General features: G+C 36.2%; 1 protein-coding gene across 6 annotated transcripts in view; it reads left to right on the top strand.

Annotated features, from left to right (window-relative positions):
• Window positions 1-26,406, top strand: part of LOC113494203 (focal adhesion kinase 1) — a 159,480-nt gene that overhangs the window by 124,183 nt on the left and 8,891 nt on the right. For all 6 annotated transcript variants that reach the window (XM_026872421.1, XM_026872424.1, XM_026872420.1 and 3 more), the window contains 16 exons: window positions 15,322-15,434; window positions 18,302-18,489; window positions 18,862-19,017; window positions 19,139-19,218; window positions 20,003-20,159; window positions 20,560-20,704; window positions 21,267-21,388; window positions 21,972-22,055; window positions 22,259-22,340; window positions 22,893-23,018; window positions 23,430-23,510; window positions 23,877-24,020; window positions 24,496-24,628; window positions 24,979-25,111; window positions 25,405-25,546; window positions 25,955-26,159. In XM_026872421.1, the coding sequence (XP_026728222.1) occupies window positions 15,322-15,434; window positions 18,302-18,489; window positions 18,862-19,017; window positions 19,139-19,218; window positions 20,003-20,159; window positions 20,560-20,704; window positions 21,267-21,388; window positions 21,972-22,055; window positions 22,259-22,340; window positions 22,893-23,018; window positions 23,430-23,510; window positions 23,877-24,020; window positions 24,496-24,628; window positions 24,979-25,111; window positions 25,405-25,546; window positions 25,955-26,159 (2,091 nt within the window). The remainder of the gene's footprint in view (window positions 1-15,321; window positions 15,435-18,301; window positions 18,490-18,861; window positions 19,018-19,138; window positions 19,219-20,002; window positions 20,160-20,559; window positions 20,705-21,266; window positions 21,389-21,971; window positions 22,056-22,258; window positions 22,341-22,892; window positions 23,019-23,429; window positions 23,511-23,876; window positions 24,021-24,495; window positions 24,629-24,978; window positions 25,112-25,404; window positions 25,547-25,954; window positions 26,160-26,406) is intronic.

The following is a 26,406-nucleotide window of genomic DNA, read 5'->3' as shown; positions in this document are numbered from 1 at the left end:
TTTTAAAATATCAGTAAGAATTACTTATGTGATATTTTGATAACTATTATGATATTAACTATTGTGATATTTGATGACTAACCATATAGTACTACTACTATATGCCTTACAAAAAAAATCAATCATAGTTTTTGCGAGAAATAAACCAACTTTCAATAATATCCAGATTAAATTTTAAATATTTTCATCCCTATGTTCAAGAATTCAAATAAGAAAAACTTCCATATACCAAATTCCACAAATTACTTATAAAATATTATTCAAGATTAAGCAATACTTAAAACTAAACAAATATGTAACATTGACATGAATATTTCACATTAGTCAGCTGCCTGACTAGGTTACACCTACGCGTTAAATACTAGAAGTCAATGTACCATAATGTGTGAAATCAGCAATCTTCACACGCAATACTATATGTATGATAACAATAGGTGACAAAACTGATAGCCGGGAAACGATAACTAAGGACCTCCTACCATCATCTTAATCGTAATTCGATTGTAAATGTGGAAAAGAGATGAAACTCTACGTTTTAAAGCGCTGTCTCGCTCTAACTCTGTCTTCAAGAGATAGAGGTACGATTGTCGGATAATGATAGCTGAAATGTTGTGCAATTAAATGCATTTTCATTGCGAAATCGTTGCTTAATTGAGCTTTGTTTTAATCTTATCATTTGTTTTTATAGATATTTCCTTTCTATCTATATTTACATTTATTTTTATTAGGTACCTGAAAGAGTTCTACTTGTTCTTGTTCTACTATCTTGTAGGATCATTAGAAAAGAAAGTCAAGTAAACATTTTGAAAACGTAGCAAATATTACAAAACGTTATTCACATAAAAATAAATTAACTAATATATAACATTCTACCTCTTTCCCTTTCGTTGACGGTACCAAAATGGTACATTTAATATGCGTGTGACGCGACGCGCCATTTTTCGTATAAAGCGTTTTATCCAATTTCGCCGTCACTTTGGCACCTCTGGTACCTAAAGCAAAATTTGTTAAAGGGTGTTTACCAATACTTATAAATATCATTCCTCTTTAACTAATTCATCATCCAGAGCCTTTATCCTCCCACTGCTGGGCATAGGCCTCCCCTGTGTCGTGCCAATTTCTACGGCCCTATTCTAGCCTCATCCAGACTCGACCCGAGACCTTTATTATGTCATCGACCCATCTTGCTCCCGGACGACCGACGCTTCTTGTGCCTTGCCTTGACCACCATTCTGTCACCGCCTTAGTCCGTGCCGTCACTTCGTCTGGCCAAGTTTAACTAATTACCTGTCCAAAATATAAACAATCATTAAAATAATACATGAGAGAACAGTTTAAACATTAATTTAATATAACTAGGTATACGTTAAAAGGTGCGCCTATTAACTATTTGCGTACCAAACAATAGCTGTAACCGCTCAAAATAACCTCGGGCATGTTGAAAACTTCGTACATACATCACGAATTGAATACTACTATTAATAGAGATAGTTTTGGTGAAACAGATTCGCTTGTTGCATATATAAAGTTTAAACTTACTAAATAATCTATCATAAAAGATTGATTGGTGACTAAATGTGACTTTCGGTGTAACTCTGTCTGTCTGTCTGTCTGTCTGTTACGCTTCGAAATTTGGTACAGAGATACAGTTGACCTTGAGAAAGAACATAGGATAGCTTTTATCCCGAAATTTTGAAGAGTTCTCTTAGAAACGCGATATAACCGACATCGACGCGGGCAAAGCCGCGGGCGAAAAGCTAGTTTATCATAAAATATTGATTGGTGACTAAATGTGACTTGCGGTTTTAATCGCATATTTCCCACAGCATAAACTTTGCTGGTTATATCTTAAGTATTTTAATCCAGATTTTATATTGTCAATTGTTTCAAAATCTGTTTAGATTTTCCGTGAAAGATGGAGTGAAAAGTGTTATGTTGCGGTTTCGATCCCCGCGTAGCATTGTACGATCAATGTACGCTTGTTCTCGTGTCTGCGTTTCTTGCGCTTTACTTGAGTTAGATTTCTTACAAAATAAAAACGAAAGTAATTATTCTTTTTCTGTGTATCAGAATCAGTAGTACAATTTTTTATGACACATTAAACTTATCGCATATCTCATCAAGATTATACCAATAATAAGCAATACAGTATACTGATAAGGTGTTATCGATTCGTTGTCTCAGGCATCGGGGGTCTATCATCGCCTTTGTAAACCTGTTACGATGTGTAAGCAAGACAGCGCACTATAGGAGAGCGGCTTCTCTTCTCCGCACTTTAAAGTTTTAGGTATAGATAGGCATCCTGATTGGTTAACTATATGCGTATTTAAGATGCTAAATACGACTCAGTGGTAAAAGTAATTTTAACTTTCTAGCTTTCACGGTTCATGAGAAACAGCTTGATGACAGACAAACTTACAGACAGTAGCATAAGAGCTTTGCAAATTTTTACCCTTGGGTACGGAAGGCATATCAAATATTCCAACTTATAGTGTTCGATAAGTAGATATACCTAAGATTCCATCTTCCATGCTGTCCATGCAGCGTGGCTGTGGAATGCGCTGCCGCCTAACATTCGCGACTCCCAATCTATCAGTATATTTAAACGTCGTGTCAAAGAACACTATCTTGCATCACTAAGATAGCTTAACGTCCTTGTCTTATGTTATATTATATATTTATATAAGTATATATTTTATAAATATTGTTTTATGTTGTGTATTTGTTATTTTTATTGTCCTATATTTGTCTACACACTGTGTTTATGTTTCTTTTTGTCATCTCCTGTCGCAGGTCTGCTGGAAGAAATTTCTTGAGAAATAAGCAGTACCTTTGTACCTTCGGTGTTTTTCTTTTTATACGTGTTTTACTCTGTGTCTGTTGTGTGTACATAAATAAATAAATAAATAAATAAATTTTATATTACATTTTTTACGTAGTAATTTCACTGTAATAAATCTTGATAATATGATTCAATAACAATATATTTTCACTGCGTATATCCCGAACCAGTTTTAACCAATATTCAACTGCGCAAATTAGGTCTAATCACCGTGACTCATATAGACAATCACCTGTTCCATGTTACAGGCTGGAGATTAGGGCTCCAATGACATAAAGGACAAAAGTCTAGACTATTATCTGAACTAATATAACTGTGTTATCAGCTTTCAGGAGACTTTTTATATAACGCAGTTAACTGGCTATTGCAAAAATAGAACGCCTAATTTGGGCGCGTGTGTATATCTAGCAGTGGCATGGAGGTATATGTAGTGAACTGCAAGTCAATGGTCTTGAGATCAAATCCAAGAATTAACTGAGACTTTTTGAATGTTGTTAATTGATAAATTAAAATATCAAACAAGTTCACAAAGCAACCTTCTCGGACAACAAAAAACTCCTCATTTGTACGAATTAAAAGTTATAATAAAAATATCAATTGAAAGTTATTGACACAATATGATAGACAACTACAAATAAAATACCATAGCGAAATAAAATAGAATTTAGATCTTTTACCATCAATATAATGCGGTATAGTAAAAATCTAAACAAGAATTCACATCTTAAATCAAACCAAAATAATAAACTAAATCTAAATTTTATCTCTAAAGCATTTATCGTCTTACATCCTCTTACAATACTTAACGCACGGATACAATTAACCATTTATTACAAATAAAACATTTCCTTCTAATTAATGATGACTTGATTGACAGTGGCCATTGACTCCATGGTGTCCACAGCTACATTATACTAATACGGATCAATAACACAATCTTGTGCAACTCACTGAATGACAGATGAATTCAGAAGAGCCATATTGACTTGCCTGTTGGTCTTGTGGTTAGTGACCCTGACTGCTATACCGGAGGTCGTGGGTTCGATTCCCGCCCAGGACAAATGTTGTGTGATGAGCACGATCATTTGTTCTGTGTCTGGGTGTAATTTATCTATAATATGTATGTATTTAGAAATATATAAGTAAGTTTATCAGTTGTCTGGTTACCATAACACAAGCTCTGCTTAGCTTGGGATCAGATAGCCGTGTGTAAGTTGTCCCAGGATATATATTATATTATATTGTGTAATATTTGAAGTACTGATTGGAAAGTACAATTTAATTTCGATATTATGAGCAAGGTAAATCAAAAAGTGTGTAATTTTTAACTAACTCTTAATGTAAAAAAAAAGATGAAATTTAAATAATCTTTTCCTAATTTTAAATTTACAGCTAGAAGAAACTTATCATAGATCGAAAATAATACTAATGTATACCTTTTATAATCTATATTCGACGATATCGGACGAGCCGATTATGTAAAAAATTAAGTCTATGCCGAAAAACTAATAGGAAAGTTAATCACCAAAGAAAAGCGCTTTCAAACTAATCAGGCGTCGATTTTTGATAAGGAACGGAAGGACATCGTATAAATCACTGGATACAACGACAACATACGATTATCGCAAACTGCATATTCTACTTATATACTGATAATTTTTCTGACTTAGTCACATTAGACGCGCGCTTGCATACGCATCACCTTTTGCTCAACAAATATATTTTTATTATTATTTTGTTATTTGATTGTTTGAGTGCCAGTAATAGTTACAAGTGGTAGTTATTTGCTATCTAATGGTGGGCAGAAATCTCTGTTGTGGTTGTTCAATCAAGTAAGAATAATAATAAATATAAATAGTTTGGTGAATTAAATTGAACTCCTCCGAAACGGCTAGACCGATTTTTATGAAATTTTGTGTACATATTCTGTAGGTCTGCGAATCGGACATCTTTTTTTATAGGACTTATTTTTTATAGGACTTAGTGCATTTTTATTCATTCGTATGGCAAAACAACGTTTGTGATAAAATACGATGTTACGTTTACTGTTGATGTTTAATAGCAATGGTTGTTACGGTCATGTTGTTTATTGCTTTGCCACTTTACCGACTACTTTTTCTTGGCCCTATTTACACGGAACAGAATACATGTTAAAATATTAATAATATCATCTAGTCAATAAACTTCAGTGTTTACCTGTATGGTACAGATGAGTAAGCGAGGCCAGTTTGAACATGTTCGCCGGCCTATTTCACTGAGCACCTGTTTTCGCCCACTAGCACGCGACCTGTTTGTTTATTTGTTAATAAGTAGGGTTCTCCATTTTATTAGCTTGGTATACTCTTTCATTACAAAAGTTATTTATTATTTTATTTTGTGAAAAATAATTCTTTTCAAGGAAATGACATTTAATCAAGAAAAAATTGACCTAAGACTGCAATATACTGAAAAAAGAACTCAATAAAATGAGGCTTTAGTTGAATAGCATTAAAACCGCAATTGTTCTTATTTGTAATAAATACGCATAAGCTTTTGGACCCCTTTGAAATATAACAATAAAAACTTTTCAAAACAATGTGTACATTCCTGTGCCAAGATAGTTTGATAAAATCTATCAAGTGTGAGTCGGACTCACGACACTGAGGGATCCGTAGAAGTAGGCTAAAAAAAATTGTATACAGCTTGATTGCAGACAAACAGATAGACAGTGGTGCTTAATTAAAGGGATATGCTTTAACCATTGAATAAAGAACCTTTGTTTTCGGGTGGGAAATCATTAAATGACTCCTTTCACTTTGGGTTGAGAGTTGACTAAAACCCACCTATATTCGTATAAGGACCCCTAAAATTGCAATCACATTTGGCAGCCGGCCCGCGTACAGTGGTCTGGCATCGATACAGGGCGATGCAAATAATGTATTGTACTGTTATTGGTAAACTGTTTGTGTGCGGTTAAATGGTAACGGATTTTTACTGAAATAACCTAATTTATTACCTGTTGTATTTTTTTGTGCTTTTGATATATTTTAATACGAAAGAAGACCTAATTTTCTTCGACTTTTTGAAAAGTTGCGCGTAGGAATCTGTTAAGGTCGCCCATAGGGTACAAACCCATGAAAATTTTCAGTTATGCTGTTTTCCTCACGATGCTTTCTCTCTCGTATTTCTACTTGACCAAAAACGTTAAAATTAAATTTGAGTTTGAAATATGTTTTGTTTATAAATACAGAAAATTAAACATTGCATATAAATAGTCATATAAATAATCATATATGCACATAAACTTTATAATGGATTTTCTATCCTGCATAATTTTACAGTAAAATAATATATATATACATATATGTACGGGACACTACCGACATAAATGATAATAATAAAGAAAATGTACGCTTTCTTTTCATTTCACAATATTTACCTATAAAACACGGTTTCACAGTAGGAGGCCCATACAACGCCATACTTTCTATAAAAGTTCATATTTTACCGAAATCGTAAAAGATCGGTAATAGTCGCAGGCGATCGTAAAACACAATAATTTGCATGTCTAAGTATGAAACGTTGAACGTCAGATACACAGATTTTATTTCATTTTTGCATATTTCATTTATAAATCTACACTAATATTATAAAGCTGCAGAGTTTGTTTGTTTGTTTGAACACGCTAATCTCAGGAACTACTGGTTTGAATTGAAAAATTATTGTGTTGAATGGACCATTTATCAAGGAAGGCTATAGGCTATATAACATCACGCTGCGACTAATAAGAGCGAAGATACAATGGAAGATGTGGAAAAACGGGGAAAATGGTTCATTTTTGAGGGCTTCCGTTGCGTGCGCTGCGAAAACGGTTTAAGATCTTTACGTGGGCGAAGTCGCGGGCAACAGCTAGTTAACTATAAGTTTAATGAATCTACAAGTCACACAAGAACTATCAGCACTTATACTAGTAGTCTTCTAATAATTAAATACTATTCAAATACCCATTGACTTCACTCACCATCATGATCCCATAGACTAAGCTAAACATAGATTGAAACTTGTAATAGACAATACATGGGCAGAGACAAAATGAATACCGGGGCATTAACTAACAAGCAAGCCTGAACCATATCAACCACAACTCCAGACGTAGAAAACCGAAATCAGTACTAATCCTTAGGGTTGTCACTTCCACAATAACAAATGTTTTACGATCGTTTAGTATTTTGTTGTGAAAATGATGACAACTTGGTAAACATAGAGATTGTAGCCGGGTTAGTATAGAATGAAGTTAAATCTACGATTATTGAATAGATAGGTTACGTATTCGTGAAATAAATAAGTACTTGGAGTCATATAGTTTATAAAGTTGGCTTCAGATTTACAAGAGAAATAAATCATTTGAATAATAGTTTCATGGTTGTCAATATTAATTTTCCGTCGCTTATAATGCCTTTCGCGTGGTATCCTACATCTATTTGGTTATTTATCTATCATCGAACTAACTAAACTATAAGTTAAACAGTACAATAAAGTCATGTACAAACACCAAATCAAAAACTGAAAAAAAACCAGTCAACGCTTGCCAACCCTACATCGCCTATAGCCTATCTAACTACCTACATCCCGAATGCAAGGGGCATTGTGCATTTGCATGCGCCGAAAGCCGCCAATCGATGCGTGCGGGGGTGTTACAGGGCGTGCGGGGAGGGGTTATGCAAGGGGGGAGCGGGTTGTGCCGGACCTACAGGCCGGCCATGTTGCAATAATTAAAATCTTTTTGCATCCCCCTGTTTTGGTGATTGGGTCTAGATAGATAGATACGTAGAGCTGAAGATAGAACCACTGTATGAAAAATAGCATACCGTTTTTAAAGAGATCTCGTTCATGTATTAAACATCGCTTTTCTGAACTTTTTAAGTTTTTCGTTCGAATTGAATTAATGTCGATTTTGTATAGTAGAACTTTAGATAACCCCGCCTTAATGACTCTAAAGAGTAGATAACTATAATTATTCTGGCGTCAATTTATGTTTTTTACATCACTTGCGTATGAATAACAGATTTAAATACAAAGACAAAAAGATCCCTGTAGAGGCAACAGTCGGATTTCCGTTAAATAAAAAAGCTTCCGGTAAACGCCTGTTTTAATCGATGTGACTTAAATGAATACTTATACGTGTTATTATTTTTATATTACTCATTCATTTCATTATTATACTTTGTTATAAATTATTTGTCTGCTTTGAGTCGTACCTACTCTGGGTCAACGGTTCAGTTAGGCTGTCCTTGAAATAACTTAACTTTTCTGTTTTTGTTTTTATTCTCTCTATTATGTATTATTGGCTTTTCGCCCGCGTCGAGGTCGGTTATATCGCGTTTCCAAGAGAACTCTTCAAAAGTCCGGGATAAAACCTATCCTATGTTCTTTCTCAAGGTCAACTCTATCTCTGTACCAAATTTCATTAAAATCTGTTCAGTGGTTTAGACGTGAAAGCGCAACAGACAAACAGACAGACAGATAGACAGAGTTACTTTCGCATTTATAATATTAGTAGGGATTAGTAGGGATTGGCTTTTGGTCACAATACAACTACGCAAGTGTGGAATTACACCCAAGATGGAAAAACGCTTGTAAGATACCTCTACATACATGAGCTAAGTTAATAGAAATCTCTTTTCCTAGGCACGTTTCGCCGAAAACTTTGTTGAAAGAAAATATGTGCGTAGACAGCTCGGTCCATAAGACGCAGTGTTGACAGAAATCTTTAGATTTTAAACTGGGTTTAACATTAAATTGTGTGCGGTTTCATGCATAAAACACACAAAGACTTCACTACTGTTTGTATAGTTCACATTTGCTTTTATTTCCTTTGAAGCTTATACTTTACTCGGCAACAGCAAAAGCAAACATTTACCTATACCACGAGTTTCTTAAGCTAAACTTTTGCCATTGTTAAAGCGAGACAACGCTCTATGCAGTTTGATGCGCTGTCCCGCTTCCACACGCATCATTCCTGCTTAAAAAGCTCATAGTAACAACGCAGGATTGCTATGCGTTATGAATTAAAAATAAGACTTTTATTTCTGAACGTATTTTTGTGTAGGTCGTTATTTTTGCATATTGAATGTTGCGATTTAAATAAAGATAGAAATGTCAGTTTGTTGCTGTTATTGTGTGATGCAGAGTTATTTGTCTGGAGTCTAGACGTTTCGGTTATGGGTTACATATTTGATGACGACCTCCGTGGTCGAGTGGCGTACGCACCGGTTTCAAGGTGTCGCTAGCTCTGAGGGCCTGGGTTCGTCCCGGTTGGGTTAATGTAAAAAATCACATTTCTACATTGTCTCGGTCTGGGTGTTTGTGGTACCTTCGTTGTATCTGAATACCATAACACAAGTGCTTTAGCAAATTACTTTGGGTTCAGAACAATGTATGTGATGTTGTCCGCATTTATTATTATAGATAATGATTACTAGCTGACCCAGCAAACGTAGTTTTGTTCTCATTTTTTTTTTCTAGTTGTATATATTTTTAATGCCACATTGTAAAAAAATAAAAACAAAAAACTTCGTCTAAAAAATAAAATATTCTTTTTTAGTGTGAGCAACCCTTATCTCTTAGGGGTATGAAAAATAGATGTTAGTCGATTCTCAGACCTACTGTCTACGCATATAAAATTTGGTAAAAATCGGTTAAGCCGTTTCGGAGGAGTACGGTAACTAACATCGTGTCATGGGAATTTTATATATTAGATTTATCTCAGGCCATTTGTATAAGATGTTTGAAATTACCAATAGTCGGTTAGGAAATGTCGACTCCTGCGTCTTAAAAAAAACAAAGAGTATATTTCATTCATTTTTCAATTTCATTACATTGCCTTTATTTTCATATGTAAACAAATAAAAAAATATAGAGGCACAATCAAATAAAACAAAGCACGAGACATGCAAACAAAAACACAAATGTAAATAATTACAATTTTGTTTTATTTACACAACGCATGATTATTTCTCTGTTTTTCCGAATCACATAGGAATACACGAAGTAGTTGTATAATTAAAACTATCGTAGATACAAAATATAATAAAATATGTATAAATACCTTAATTTTGGATTTCACACAAAATATCATGAAAAAGTGCAAAACTGAATTAACTACGGGCGGGAAACTGGAAGGTGAAAATCTCGGTGCTCATGGCAGTAGCTACATGTAGTACAAAACAAGCACTAACACCCCTTTTAATAGCTAATAATGTAAAAGAAACTCATTACTCGAAACACTACTCTAGGCATATAATAATAAGACGCATAAACACGCCTCGCCTTTTCAGCTAAACACCGGAACAAACTAGGTTGCCTTTCATAACAACGTCTTAGTAACATTAGCTGGCACTCCACATTAACACAACATAAGTGATTCAGAAGGCTAAGTGCATGTGCCTGGGGACCTGCTACCAGCTCTCAAAGTAAAATAGCAGTTGTTGAAACGAGATGGCGCTCTATATTGTAACGTGCTGTCTCGCTTTCACTTCTGCGAGAGAACTTCCACTTCTGCGTTAGGAACGATCTTAAACCCTCTGTGTTCGTGGAAAAGGGATGAAATTTTACGCGGAATTAATTAATTTAGAGTCTTTGGTGTTATATGATTTGCTTGTAGATATTTCAGTACTAGGTGAAAGCTTTGTGTAAGGATAGGAGATTTTTGATCTCTCTACGAGTTTACAAATTTTAGGTGATGTTTGGCACAACAATATTCATTGTGGAATTATAGAAAAATTAAATATATCCTAATTAATTTTGCTCTGATATCTACCGATATCTCTCTGTCTTCTATTCATGCTTGGTTTATGCGACCTTATATCATCTAAGAAACCTTTATATTTTTCGAGAGCTTTTTCAATTAGCTTTTCTGTCCGTTATAGGCTGGTGGCATAAGTGGCTAGACCACCCCCTGTTCATTAAAGGGCGCGGGCAGCCTGTGGTCAAGTATAGCAAAGTAATAAGAGGGATTGAGTCATACAGACATAGAATCATATGAGCGAGGGAAACCAGTTATAAAGAATACTGGCTGGTTATTAATTGTTATTTATATTTAGTAAACTTTTGATCTCATTGCTTTTTTATTCATTTTATCAGCAGTAGGTACAATAGCAAGGCATTCGGTTTTGGTTTTAGTTGAAATTATATCTCTACTATATCTAAAAATCATACATAAAGTTTAAAATGAATTTTGAACTGATTTCAATAAGGATTTTTGGTTGCATTATATTAAGTTCTTGAAAAAAATATCAAAACTTAGCTTACTTCTTATCTCCGCGATTAATTTGAAGGTTCCAACAAAAAATCCAATACAGGCCTTGAGGTCGAGTTCCGAGGCCCCGAGTTATATTGCTTTTTGTTTTTCATAAGTTTCTTAATGATTTTATACACCTGTACTATGGGTTCACATAACTAGTTTCTGAGAATACTTCGGTCAGCTGAGGTTAGTGTTGCCAGAAGTTCGAATAACGTCAGCGACAATTCGACTTTCTAGTTATATATTTAGACAACTTTGACAATGTTTCCATGAAAATTATTTTTAATATAGGCTGTGCATTCTTAGTTAATTATATTTTAGTAATTTTAATTTTTGGTGAATTGTGATTGCACAATCTCCAATAAAATGAAAGAGATTGCCTATGCCCATCAGTGAGACGCTCACATAAAATAACTATAAAATAATGTTATTTTATTTTAATATAATCAAGTTTTCATGTGAAAATAAAGTTTTAAGCCTCACGCTAATATACCTTAGTGTTACTGAACCGTCCGCGTTATAAATTTGAAACCTGGCAACCCTTATTGAGCCCTAAATATGAGATCACCAGCCGAGCCGGCGTCGTGAGTCGTTTTTTTACCCCAACTAAACTGATCAAATCAATTTTGATTTATTACTCAGTGGGAGTATTTCAACGAATAGACTTACTAATTGAACATTCATATTATTAATTGATTTATAAAATTGTGATTATCACCTCATTAAAGTTTGGATATGTTTTTGTTCATTTTAATTGCATAAAAATGGTAAGGCAATTAAAAATTGCAACATTTTCGCGGGTTCGATCCTAAAGACAAGCATTCGTGTCATCCACGATTGTCTCTTTGTGCATGTGATTTTTTTTTATTGAACCCTCAGCAACACAACGATAAAATTAATTATTTCTAACCTAACCCTAAGATTCGCAAGTCTGAATCACACTTAACCGATTTTCCATTACATATAAAAATCATTTTCCTACTTAACCCAGAAACTTATTATATGTATAAAAATAAATACACCATCATTATCCAGCTTATTTTAAGTCGACTTTACTCCCTTCCGCGCACATAAGTATATACAAATGTAGGTATATATGTATGTAACATAATCCTCTTAGTAATATGTACCACATGAAATAAAACAACGCGCGCCTTACTCAGAGTAAGGGCAATTTGTTTCCTTAAAGGAATGTTACTTTAAGAAGGTATTTTTCTTATTTGTTTGACTGTATCTCTCGTTATGTATTAGAAGACATGTAGGAAACATCACAGGAAACATAGTTATAGCACGTTTACTTAAAAAAGCTTAAAATCACTATTAGCTCAATAGATTATAAACTTAATGATCAATTTACATTAGTTCGTCATCTGTTAAGCTACGATGCATAAAACGCTGAACAGATTTTGATATAATTTTGTACATCATAAGCTGTAAAAGAAACGTAACGTCAAAACTAATCCAGTCTACACGGTTCACTATAAGCAAATACAATTGAGCTTACAAATACATACACTTTCATACATACGCCTCTATTCAAATAAGACTAATTTCCAAATATTTTTTTACATTTGCTCAAACGCCAGACCATACTTCAAAAGTAAAAAACCTACGAAATCGACGAATCTAAGAAATATATTCGAATATTTTTCCACCACTTAAGCTCTCGTGGCCTTGAGACCTTCGCAACGGTAATATTCCCACCTTTCTTTAATACTAAGTCCTAACAATGGCCTGACCAATTCCATATCCCATTACCTTGTAACTTTTCGCGATTGTTTCCTAAAACCCGAGTTTCCTTCTTTTGTTTTTATAACAAAAGGTTGGCGAACCCTTTTCTCAGATGTTATTAAATAAAGCTCACGTTTTTCTTTTCGAAAAAGGTTGGTGGCCTCTGGTTTGACTTATAAGATTTCGAGAGTTATGTAATCATTTAACCCGGACTTTTTACATGTAATGTTATTATTATTTATATATACTTTAACACGTTATAATTATTGTTTTCTTTGTCCGTTAATTTGTACAGCATTCTATTCCCAAATTTTGTCGTCGATGATATCTTAAAATAACAAGAAAGAGCTGCTGTCATTAAAATTCGTTCAGTAGTTTTTGGGTGAAGAACAAAACAGACAAAAAGTTTGCTTCCCGTGTCGCCCGAACCAATATACTGACTTCGATGCTTTTTAAAAGACGGTTTAAGTAAAGGTTTAAGTAATTTGTTATTCATTATGGAGAATTCGTTTTAAAATTAGTTTGGATAACCCCTTCGCTCAATTTTTCTTTTAAGAAAATTCATTTTTTGCCCAAAACTAAGGCTATCATTATCCATTGCTAGGTAAAAATCGATGAGTTCATTGTATTATTAACCCTCAAAATACCGCTCTGATGAGGACAACTAGTATCATGGCACATAAACGCAATCGTTTAAAAATTGGTATTCATACCTCTTTTTAAGAAGCAGATGAACCTTAATACTTCTTCATCGTCCTAGGTCTTTCCTAAATATGTTGTGGACCACAACATATTTAGCAAAACCGGTCATTTAGTCTAACCGGATTCAGTTAAGTAGGTACCAGTGTTTTACAAGGAGCGACTGCCTATCTGACCTCCTCAACCCAGTTACCTGGGCAACACGATACCCCTTGGTTAGACTGGTTGTCAGAGGTTCTAGCTTCTGACTACCTGAAACGACTGTCAAAGATGTATGAATAACAGCCGGGACCCACAATTTAACGTGCCTTCCGAAGCACACATAAACTTCAATTACGTATGATACCAAAAATTATATGAAGTACTTCACGGGATGTTTCATGCGAAGGCCTATGAATAATAATATGTGTGCTTACGCTGAGCCCTCGACGGCGTTTGCCTAACTAATGGAGGGTGGATTACAGCGCCATTTTTACATGCTTAATTAATTCTAACATCGTTATGAGTGCGGTTAGTATAATGTTGCTTAAAGGCGAAGCTAGGACAACTTGAAATGATGCTTTTGTTGACTAATTTGTGTTTATTAAGAGTAACTTTACTTTGTCAGAGTAAGCAAAATCAGAGTTAGATGATATTAACTAAAGAACTAAGTTGGTAATGTATTGAGTTGAAAAGTCGTTAACCTTAATGTCATACTCTTAAATATGACTATTGAAATTTGAAGTGGGAGTTGCTGAAAGCTTGGATTAACAGCTTCTATACGACTTTTTAAAGGACGATATGATTTTGCAACTGTATCCGACATTGAGGCGGGCAAAGCCGCTGCTCTTTCAATAGGAATAACTCCTAATCTAAACAAACAACCTTAATCAATTTCTAACATTGCTTAACAACATTTAAAGCACAGTTTCCTAAAACAAAACTTAAATATTGGACTCTAAACACCTTATGTGTGGACTCGAAATAAGCATATGTTGTTCGGCATTTGTTATCCATGGTATTCTCTTATACAAATATATGCTGTCATCCTTGTGCCTCTATAAATGGCTGGCGATCTTGACCGAGTCAACAGTATGCGGCTTGGAGATTCTGTGTTATATTATTTTTGTTTTTGTTTATATTATTTATGTTTTAATCAATATTGTATGTGTTATAGCGTGGGTGTTCCGTCCTTTGTATTTTAATTAAGAGCTTGGGTTTTTTTTTTATAATTATAATGACGTTGAAGGCGATGTATGTAAACAGGAGGACGGTTATTTTTTTTAATACGTTTGTCAGATTATGTGCAATACATTGAACAATACGGAAGCCTCTATTTAAACCCTTTGTATAAACAAATACATGACGTCATTATGCTCATCAACCCTTATTATCCCCGTCTTATGCGTTTTGGAGATATGCCGTTTTATTAGACGAATAGTAAGGACATTTGTTACTAAGTACCAAGAATCTCATCATACCAATCCGTATTTCCGTCTATATTTCATTGCATTATATTTTCCGTTATAATGACATTGTTTAAATAACCTGTAATGTAATGTGTCAATGTAGTATTCTTTCAGATTTTGCTTTTAGTCCCTAAGCATTAAGCATTGTTTTTAGATGTTTCTTTTTTTAATCATCATCATCCACAGCCTTTGTCCTCTAACTGCTTTCCCTTCCCTTCGTGCCAATTTCTACGGTCCTATGCCAGCCTCATCCAGACTTTTTCGATATACTTTTTTTAAATATTTTTATATAAACTAATAGGTAACGTTGTTTGTTACAGCCATGAGCCGGAGGGCGGCGGCCGGTGCGGCGAGGGCCCGCTAGCGCGCGCCATGCAGCCCGCTCCGCCGGGCGGCTCGCCCAAGAGGCACCATCCCGCTGCGCCTGCGCATGGTACGTGACACTAAGCTTAATAGTATTAGTATGTTGGTGAATGTTGTATGATAATCTTGTCAGATACATATGTGAGCAGAAGCCACTGAAAAGATAGACTTAAAAGGGGAGAAGGGAGTCCTTTTCTCAGCCTTAAAATCTGTTATAAGTATTATTATATTGATGTAGATTTCTCAAACAAACAATGCAGGAATAAGATCGTATACTTATCATTTTTCGTAGAAAGCAGCAAATCACTTCGAAAACATTCAATTTTATTACTCTGTCCTTTATACCGCTAGGTCGCTTATAATACACAGAACCAATTTAGACTAAAAAGTACAATTAATCACAACAACAGTCAACAATACATCTTGGAAACCAAACATCCCACGACTTGCTGAAGAAAACAAAACGATTTTTAAAAGTTACTCGGTCACGGAAAATCCTTTTACACGTCTCCCACTTCACCCCTTATCCCCCCCCCTTTCCTCCTACGATATATTACGGCTTAAGCGTCCGTCGGCGTCGTTTGTTCTTTTTTAATGAGACACGCATTATATTACCTTTGAAACAGTAAAGCATAGTTTTTAATTAAAATTTAACATGCGAGGTGAAAAGAGGTTTTATGTTTTTGCTTTTTTTGTGTCTGTTTGTATTTTGTTTTGGGAAAATGACTACTACTTGATATTATGGTCTTTTGTGCAATAAAACCAACATATCTAAATTTAAAAATCATTAAACAAACCTCTTCATCGGCCTAGCCTTTTCCCAACTATGTTGGGGTCGGCTACCAGTCTAACCGGTTTCAGCTAAGTACCAGTGTTTTACAAGGAGCGTCTGCCTATCTGAGCTCCTCAACCCAGTTACCTGGGCAACACGATACCTCTTGGTTAGACTGGCTGTTAGACTTTTCAAGCTTCTGACTACCTGTAACGACTGTCAAAGATGTAGGAATAACAGCCGGGACCCACAATTGAACGTGCCTTCCGAAACGCGGAGGAACTCGTTATGACAAAGTTGGTCACCCATCTACGGACCAACCACTTCAAGTGACCTGTGATCGATTCACTTATGCGGTCATAGCTTAGCCACGAGCTCCTCAAAAAACTCATTAAACAAACCTCTTATGGGACTTAATTTGATGTATCAGAATATGATTCGTGCGTGACTCCAATATCTGTTTTTTTAAATCAGCTACGTAATAATCAACAATAATTTTGTATTAACAGAAACGGACACTAAAAAACACAAGCAAACTCTAGAAAACTTACCCACCTGTAGAATATCATTTAATGAAACGTTAGATAAATATACTTCGTTAATTAATGAATATCATTTTATTAGACATTCTAGAGCTTTTTGAGGTTAGGTCATTTGCCGGCACTCCTTGACACGACACGCCTAACTTTTAATTTGCGTTTAACCCAATTACTAAAAAACCATTTACTCAGAGTGCGGAGTTCTCTGAAATTGATCTATTTACGAATTGAATACTTGATATTCTACAGGTGGGTCTGTTTTCAGGAATAACATTTAAAATGTAATCATGTGTGTAAAAAGTTATGAATATTATGACGCAGTACGGTTGCTTAACTATCGCAGATAAGGCTTCGAAAATATGAAAAACAGTAGGGATTCTAAATGGGAAATTATTTATTATTATATAATAACTTTTGCGAGTCATACTAAACTCTTACAAGATCAGGGCCGGATCTAAGGGCCCAGGGGCCCCGAGGCAACAAGGGAGTGGGGGCCCCTTGGTTCAAGTTATTTTCATTCAGTGAAACATTTATCGAGCTTTTTTTTAGATGCTGCCTACTTTGGTGGTGGGCCCCTGGTCATTGTGTAAGTGCCTTATGGATAATACGGCACTGTACAAGATAAACATAGACATTATTTTTTCTCAGTTATGAAACTAGATCCAGGCGTTTGCTGTTCGCTCTTCATTTTAAATGACCTCAGACCTGTACCTATATCAACTAAAGTTACAGAAGATAGATGGAATATTTCGAGGTCCTAGTTTGGGTCTCGTGATTTTAAAATACCATATGGTGAAGAAGTCTTATCACCAATCTTGGCTAACTCAATCGTATCCATTTCCTGCAAATTCTTTCCATACCTACATAATATGTGCCGGCAATATCAGTCATATGAACGCATGCCAGAACCGTCCCCGTAGGAGGCAGGGGTCAATAGGCAGTAATAGCAGCCGTAAACGAACCTTCTTTCAATATCGGAGCCTTAATGGAGTATTATACTGGAGATTAAGCAATTGAAGGAAATTGTTGAAGTATATCTTGATGTTTGTTGTCCCTTTTAGCATAGATACCTACATGAGGTTTATACTTTAACTGACTGGCTTTTTAATAAATCAAATTTAAGTAAGGAACAATACCTATTTACGACATCAATTATATTATTGTTAAAAGGGAAATTTATCTTTAAAGTATATTTTTATGCTATTTACAAGCAGAACTTAGGTCAGAGAATCCCTTTTGAAATCAAGTAATTGAACCGAGTGGGTATAGGTCATGGATTCGATCCCCTCGTAGTCGCGTAGAACTAGTATTTGTGTGATCTACGAAAGCTTGTTCTGAAGTGTATTTGTGTATGTGGAACCCCTGCTACACAAGGATCAAAGTTCTTAATGAGGAATCGATTAGAAAATACCTGTGAGAAAATACGTTAAGATAACTTTGGATCCGGAACTAAACTCACTTGTTTGCACTTGATGCATAACTTAAAAAATAGCATTACATACTCACACCACTTAACAATCAAAAATTGCGCAATTATTTTACAGCAAGCTACAGTTCAACCCCTTAAACTGGACATTTACAATTTTATGAAGCCTGTTCAAAAACTCCGCCCGTATATGGTTACAGGTGGTGCAGCCGGCGACCAGTCCACATTGAAGGTGCACCTTCCAAACGGCGGGTTCAATGTGGTGCGCGCGTCAGCCGACGAGGATGTACGGGCGGTGCTGCGGCTGCTGGCCGCCAGGCTGGCAGCTGGAGACAGGGTGTACACGTCCTGCTACGCGCTGAGGGCCAAGCGGCTGACTACTGGCAAGGTATGTTTGTGCAGGTGGTTGGGTTATGTACTGTCCTACAGTTGATAAAGGGTCCGTTCGAAATTCCTTGATATCTTGTCTCACTTTAATCAGAAATCAATGGTCGGTGTTTAAATAGAGTCATATAGTTATTTCTTCCCATGTATTAGTCTTTTCATGTATGTATGTAGGTAAATAAGTGTCTGTATGTATTGTAACAGCTTTGACCGCCCAGAACAGGCTTCTGATTTTAATTTTTATGCTCGTCTTCAAAGTTTTGATGTTCTTTGTGGCTATAATATGAAGTTTTGTAAACCTCCATATGCAAATAAATTCATTGCATCATGAGATTTAAAAGCATCAATAGTCTTATACCTTTTTCCAAATCCCCAGATCCGCTGGATCCACCAGGACACGCCGGTGTCGGAGCTGCTAACAAAATGGCCGGCGAGCGAGTGGCGCCTGGAGCTGCGCGTGCGCTACCTGCCCGCCAACCTGCGCGACCTCTGCGACGCAGACCGAGTCACCTTCCATTATTATTACGACCAGGTATTTGAGTATACACTTATAAAAGTCATCATAATAAGTAGTGTACTCTTTTCTTACCAACTCAACCTAGCAGCCTGAAAGATTGTAGCATCTTCATAACATCTTTCTTACAATACTGCAGGTGCGACACGACTACCTCAACGCCAATCATCCTATGGCAGACCAGGAGTTGGCGATCCAAATATGTTGTTTAGAAATTAAGTAAGTATATATTTTTATACGATTAAATCTTCTGGTATTTCAGAATCGAGAAACAATACAGAACATATTTGATTAGTACATGTGCAATGTACAACTCTTTCAACCCATTTTTGTTTGAGATCTTCCTGTAACTGAGCAGTATGAAAGATAATCCTGCTTATCCAAAAATCCCAATAAATAATTTTCTGCTCAGCTTTTTCCCAACCTCCTTCATGACTCCAGAATATCACATTTTCCATAAATCTTAGCTTACCTCACAATACTGACTGGCCTGTTGGTATGGTGGTTAGTGGCCCTGACTGCTATACCGGAGGTCGTGGGTTCGGTTCCCACCCAAGACAGATTTTTGTGTGATGAGCACGATCATTTGTTCTGTGTCTAGGTGTAATTTATCTATAATATGTATGTATTTAGAAATATATAAGCTTTGCTTAGTTTGAGACTAGATGGCGTTGTGTGAAAGTTGTGAAATATTATTATTGTTATTATAATACAAATTCACCTCATCCCACTTAACACAATCCGTCCATCATCATCATCGTTAACTGCTGGATATAGGCCTTTTTTCCGGTATGAAACTCTAATGACTGCGACCTTTGCCGAGGGCACGGCGAGGGGATATGTCGGACTCCCACCGACTAAAAACACCCCGGGCCCCTTCAACTGCCTGAGCCAGAGCCACGGGATCGCTCATGGACATAGGCCTCCCCAATTGCACGCCATCGCAATCTATCCTCGATTGAACATAATCCCTGACTGTGACTAAATGTTTCCTCAATTCCAGATACTTCTGTAAGGATATGCAAATATCGATGGACAAGAAGTCCAACATCGAATACTTGGAGAAGGAGTTCGGACTCCACAAGTTCCTCCCCAAGTCTGTTCTCGACGCCATCAAACCTAAAGTGCTTAAGAAGGCTATACAGCAACAGTTCAAAAAGGTAACTATTATATTCGTGCATTTATTGATTAGTTAATTTTTTGGTCTAGTGGTTAGTAGCCCTGACTGCTATGCCGGAGATCGTGGGTTCGATTCCCATCCATGACAAATGTTTGTGTCCAAAATTTCCCTCCCTCGTGTTTTTAAGTCTAAAACTAATATTAGTAAGTCCCGCAGTAAGGAATTTAATCCTTGTGCCTCAACGCATAAAGGCTAGTCCTATGCGGCTATCGAACATGCGATACGTCGCGCACAAAGGGGTTTTCGTGGTGTCCTGAACCCCTCGGTTGACCGTACAGTCAAAATGAATTTAATAACCTCTTTACTTACAATCTGCCCTTTTCAAGTTTTTAATAATGCTTAAACATTTTCTCATTAATGAATTTCATATCTATCCCTAGGTGGCGAGCCTAAGCGATACGGAATGCATGTTGAAGTACTTGGACACGATGCACACGCACTACGGCTACGACCGGGAGACCTTCTCTGGCGCGCTGGGGACCGGGTTCGCGATACCCGTCGAGCTGGCGATAGGACCTGATATCGGTAAGCTATAACCAACCTTATGCGAATTAGAATAGAGTACAAGTTCCTAATATGGTTGAGCTGGTGATAGGATCTGATATCGGTAAGCTATTACCAACCTTGTGCGAATTGGAATAGAGTAGAATTCCTTTCTTACTACGGTTGAACTGGTGATATGACCTGATAAGGTTGACCTTATGTGTATTTCCATAAAGTGTTATATTGAAAAGTAGAAGCACGTGAAATGAATGTGAAACGTGAACGAAAGTACCGTGAAAATTGACGAAAAGTTGACTGATGAATGATGATAATGCACAAAAAATATAATTGTTAAACATTTACCAAAAATGTAACTTAGCATAACCTGAGCGTATTTGCCATGTTTGAAAATTACAATAAACAGCACGTTACACAACAATGAAATGCAATAGGTATAGCCCTAAAAAAACCTCGTTTTCAATTTGAAACTGTTCAGTTAAATACTCCCCCCACAATTGTCAAGCCATTACTTCACTTCCACAAAAGTCTATATCATAAAACATATATGTCTAAAATCACTAACATTTTCCTATATCATCCACAGACATATCATACGTGTCACACAAGGCAGGCGAGCCGCCCACCTACACGAAGATAGCTTCGTTCTGCGACATCGTGGCCGTGCAGACCCTCAAGTCCAACTGCACGCAAACGTCACAAACACAGGTAAAGATTAAACAGTATTCATAATAAACATTAAGTTTTACAAAAATAATAATAATAGACTTAGGAGGCTCTCGTTGGGCGTCTGGGTCAAGGGCTTAATTCAGAAAGCGTTACTTCTCGACACGGCGTGCAACGTGTGGAGGTTCCTCTCTCTGGAGCCCTGTTCCCGTTGCCGTTTGGGCACTATTTTTTATATTATTACATATATGTTGTATATTTAAAAATGTAATTTGTATGTGATTCGATTTAAATAAAAGATAATAATAAAGCCTCTTAATTCTTATCCTTACAAGTTGGGAAAAAAAATAACAAATAGTCCATATTAGTGATATAAAATGTTTTTTAGTTTCGTTCTTAATTTTTTTTAATGGGTAAAAAATGTTACCTCGCTAAAACTTTTTGCATAATACTGCCACATAAATTATAGTACTTTTACACTGAAAATTAAAGTAATTCGTCTAAAATTGTTCTGTAACCATTCCAACATATCAGTTAGCAGAATAAAACCGAAACTGTTTCCAGTACTTGCTATACAAAAACTCTTTTCTTAAAAATAAAAGTAAAAAATAAAATTACGTTTCAGAGTGGATCATGTGGTAAAGCTGCACTTCAGCTAAGAGTGAAGGGAGCCTCGGAAACTCTCACCATCTCCTGCAAAAGTGTTGAGGTAAGCTAGTTCTTTAAGAGTACCCTGATTATCTGTTAATTAAATTTGAACTTTAAAGTCTTACAATGAGAGTTGAAAGTACTACACCCACGTCGGTATAGTAAACATGTGTGCTTGTTTTTCAATCAAATTAACTGCATTAAAATCTGTAGTTAAATAGTTTTTAATTACTTTCTTCTGATTTAATTTATGTCTTGTCTCAGGCAGCAGAAAGTTTAGCAGATCTCGTTGACGGATACTGCAGGCTCGTCACAGATTCACAAACATCATTATGGAATAGAACGAGTAAGTACTTAATCGCCTTAAAACAGTAAAGGAAAGCCACGTCTGATTACTTTAAAGTTTGGGTAAAGTAAAGTTTGAAAGTGTATCGTACTTAGTACTTACCTGCTCACGTTAAATTTTGTTACAAGCTACCGTTTGGAAGCAACTGAATTGTCAGTGCAAAAGTAAGTCTAGTGGCAAGTATTGTTTTTCTTAAAACTATATAATTATTATACAAGACTTTGATTTTTTTTTCTCATAAATCTCTGTACTCTAACTCTTTTCAAATGTAACCTTTTTACAGAACGGCATTGTTGATTGATATTTTCATTGAATAAAACTTTTTTGCTGTAAAATAATGAGTATGTTTTCCCACATTTTTATATACTCACTTTCTTGTTTGTTTGTCAATCCGGTTGGATTTTTGCAACTTAATTTTGAGACACTTCCCGATAAGCCAGCAGGCTGAAATTTTAAGTGTAGCTTCAGACCTGATTTTGAAAGAAAATAATGAAGTGACATTTAAAATCGTGGGCTTTTAGATTTAATATATTAATTATTTACTTATAACAGCTGCCGAGATGAGTAGCAGTTCATCAGAAGGCAAGACGAGCTCGTGGGAGGCGAATACAACGACCTCATTGTCCGAGGACTACGCGGAGATTGTGGACGATGATGCCGACTACTCCACGCCAGCCGGTGAGTACATACTCACTACTTTATTTCGCTTTACAACGCATAAAGGTCTTAAATATAACTAATTTAGCATTTGTGGACTACAGAATAGTGTTATAGTGTGATTCTCTACTTGGTTATTTTTTAAGACCAGCCATTTTTTTTCAAGTAATTTTGAATCGGTGATAAGAACAAAATACTTGTTGATAGATTTTTTTGTTTATCATGTGTTAAAATACCGAACCTTTCTCAATAAATAGGAAAACTAGAAATGATTTTCCAAACTAAACCAGTAATTCCAAAGATACGTATAGGTACATTCGAACCAAGTCTTCATTTTATAATATTAGAATATATTTTTAAAGTATAAATCAATTTGTGCAATGATAGTTCACCATTTATTTATATTTAATTTCTTTCGTGTATTTGTTTCAGTCCGAGATTACGAGCTAGTTCGAAATCAAATAGAGTTGACCGGCATCATTGGCGAAGGACAGTTTGGTGACGTACATAAAGGTAAACTATTTATTTTATACTCTACGTTATGTCGGAGTTACAGAAGTTTGAAAACAAGCATGTCTTACTCGTTCAGAAACATTTATTTGCATAAATCCCGAATATTAATACGAAATCAATCATTACATAATTGCGTTGTAACTTACTCCAAAAACAAACATTAGTGGATCACACAAATCCTTGTGCAACGCAGGAATCGAACCCGCGACACGTCGTGCACTTTGGGCTTGGCGTTGTGACCTCAACCGCTATCCATGCATTAAACTTGTAAATTAATATTTTCCTTTCAACTAAGCTGGCTAGAGTGCACAAAAACACCTGAGTTTATATTATCACTTCAATTTGAGTATCCCCTCATTCCACCAGGCACATGTAAGGTGAGCACGTGGTCTCACCCGTCGCTGCGGCGCCAGCAGCTGGCGGCGGGCGGCGGCGCGCTGCCCGTCGCCGTCAAGACCTGCAAGATGGACGCAGACCTCGACACCGCCGAGAAGTTCCTGGAGGAGGCCTGTGAGTACACTTCAACTATATGTATATAATAATGTGATGTCGGGAGTTTTTATAATTTTATTACTTACGAAGTGGAAGGTATATCGCCTATCGAATTCTCATTTTTTGTGTAGAAACGATGAAACGGCAATCCTATTACCGAAGCTTCATTGTATTCCCGTCACCAGGCAGATCATGAACCGAGATAGCTATATGTATACTTGTAATTTTCACAGATGATGTATTAAAAAAAATGGTCAAGTTTGTTTTTGTAAGCCTGTTTGTACAAAACCCTCAGTGTCACACGACTCGCACTTGACTCGGTTATTAAAAAACAAGCCTTTACTACATAGGACATCACATAATACGACTTAAATACCAAGTTCAAACACTAGATTAACTTGCAAATAACATCCCATCCCAAATACTACATTTTCTCATATCTCTATCTTTACATGCCACATATAAACATATAACACATGACGTCATATTGCAGACATAATGCAGCAGTTCTCGCACCCTCACATCATCGGGCTGGTGGGAGTCTGCAGCTCGCCGCCAATCTGGATAGTCATGGAACTGGCCACGCTTGGAGAGATGCGGGCCTATCTGCAACAGAATGCGCACAGGTATTACTTATAACAAATATACGTGAATTGTGTATTAAGTTCGTTTGAAGAAATTTGAATTTTATTGCAGTGGAATAAGGCTTAAATTCTATTCTTATTTAATTTTTTTATCTTAAAACAAACGACATAGAATGTCGACTGTAACCTTAGTCTGGGTGTTAATTATCTTTTTATTTTAATGTTCTTAAAACCAGCCCTAGCTTAAGAATATTTAAAAGTGTGAGATTCGTTTATTTTTTGAATTTGGGCAATGTAATGTAAATTGAAATTCGGAGTAGTTCTATTTGCTATGTTGACCTAATTATCTGACTTGTTAATTTGACCATACTATAAGACCCACATTGTTTTAGGCTGGCAACATCGACGCTAGTGCTGTACATATACCAGTTGTCGACGGCTCTCAGTTACCTAGAGAGCAAGAAGTTTGTACATCGAGACATCGCCGCCAGGAACGTGCTTGTATCCACGCCAAACTGTGTCAAGGTTAGTTATGCATATTTCTTTATTTGCACCAATAAATAAATTTGCCTCTGTTTTCGGAGATATTATCATTGCAACGCTCAAGATATAACTGCGTCTTGCTTCTACACCTACATCTTATCGCCAAAAGGAATAAATAATAATACTTTTTTCATTTAATTATTCCGTGAAATAGCTGTCATTTGTTCCTATAAAAATCATTAAGTTTGAATGAGTAGTTTTTTTTTTATTTAAATACGGTTATTTTTTTGTTATTAAAATAATATCACATCTCACACTTACTTTTCACCCTCCAGTTGGCCGACTTCGGTCTATCAAAGATGGTGGAAGACAAGTCTTACTACAAGGCGTCGCGCGGGAAGCTGCCCATCAAGTGGATGGCGCCGGAGTCCATCAACTTCAGGAGGTTCACCTCGGCATCTGATGTCTGGATGTTTGGTAAGTAAACTTTGAGGAAAGGGAAATTAATTTATGGAGAATTTTAAATTTACATATTCGTTTTTAAAGTAACAGAATTGATGCTATTGTCTCTTGGAATATTAATTATAACTGCCTGTAAACGTCCCACTGTTGAACAAACAAGGAAATTTACCTATATAAGTGAAGTATACAATCACCACACTTGCTGAATTCGGGTTAAGGATTTCAGACTCAGACTTCATTTTGTACCGGGATTTTTCTGATGACTATAAATTTAGCTAAGACATTTCACTTTCTTTTGTAGGTATTGTTGCTATCCAAGAGTATTGTTTAACATAAAATATGTTAATTCTACGTATCTCATATTATGACAACTAATATCCACACATACAAAACCATTCAATATCAAAAACACATCCTCCCCAGGTGTGTGCATGTGGGAGATCCTGATGTTGGGAGTGAAGCCCTTCAGCGGCGTGAAGAACAACGACGTGATCGGCAAGCTGGAGAACGGCGAGCGCCTGGCGCTGCCGGCGCGCTGCCCGCCGCGACTGTACTCCGTCATGTCGCGCTGCTGGGCCTACGAGCCCAGCCAGCGGCCCGCCGCGCACCAGCTCAAGGAGACACTCTTGTATGTATACTATTATACTATCGACCCCCGTAGTATGAAAATCCTGCAAATTCTACTAAATTCCATAGCTTGATATATAGTAGTATAGATAACATCATCGTCCTAGCCTTTTCTTAACTTTGTTGAGGTCGGTTTCCAATCTAACCGAATGCAGCTACGTAGCATTGTTTTACAAGGAGCGAGTACCTATCTTAACTCCTCTACCGCTATATTTGGTTGTCAGAGTTAACAGCTCCTGACTTACTGT

Source organism: Trichoplusia ni, chromosome 5, assembly GCF_003590095.1.
Source record: "Trichoplusia ni isolate ovarian cell line Hi5 chromosome 5, tn1, whole genome shotgun sequence".
NCBI classification, from domain to species: Eukaryota; Metazoa; Arthropoda; class Insecta; order Lepidoptera; family Noctuidae; genus Trichoplusia; species Trichoplusia ni.
The sequence above is the reverse complement of the archived record's forward strand: the minus strand, read 5'-3'. Positions and strand labels throughout refer to the sequence as shown.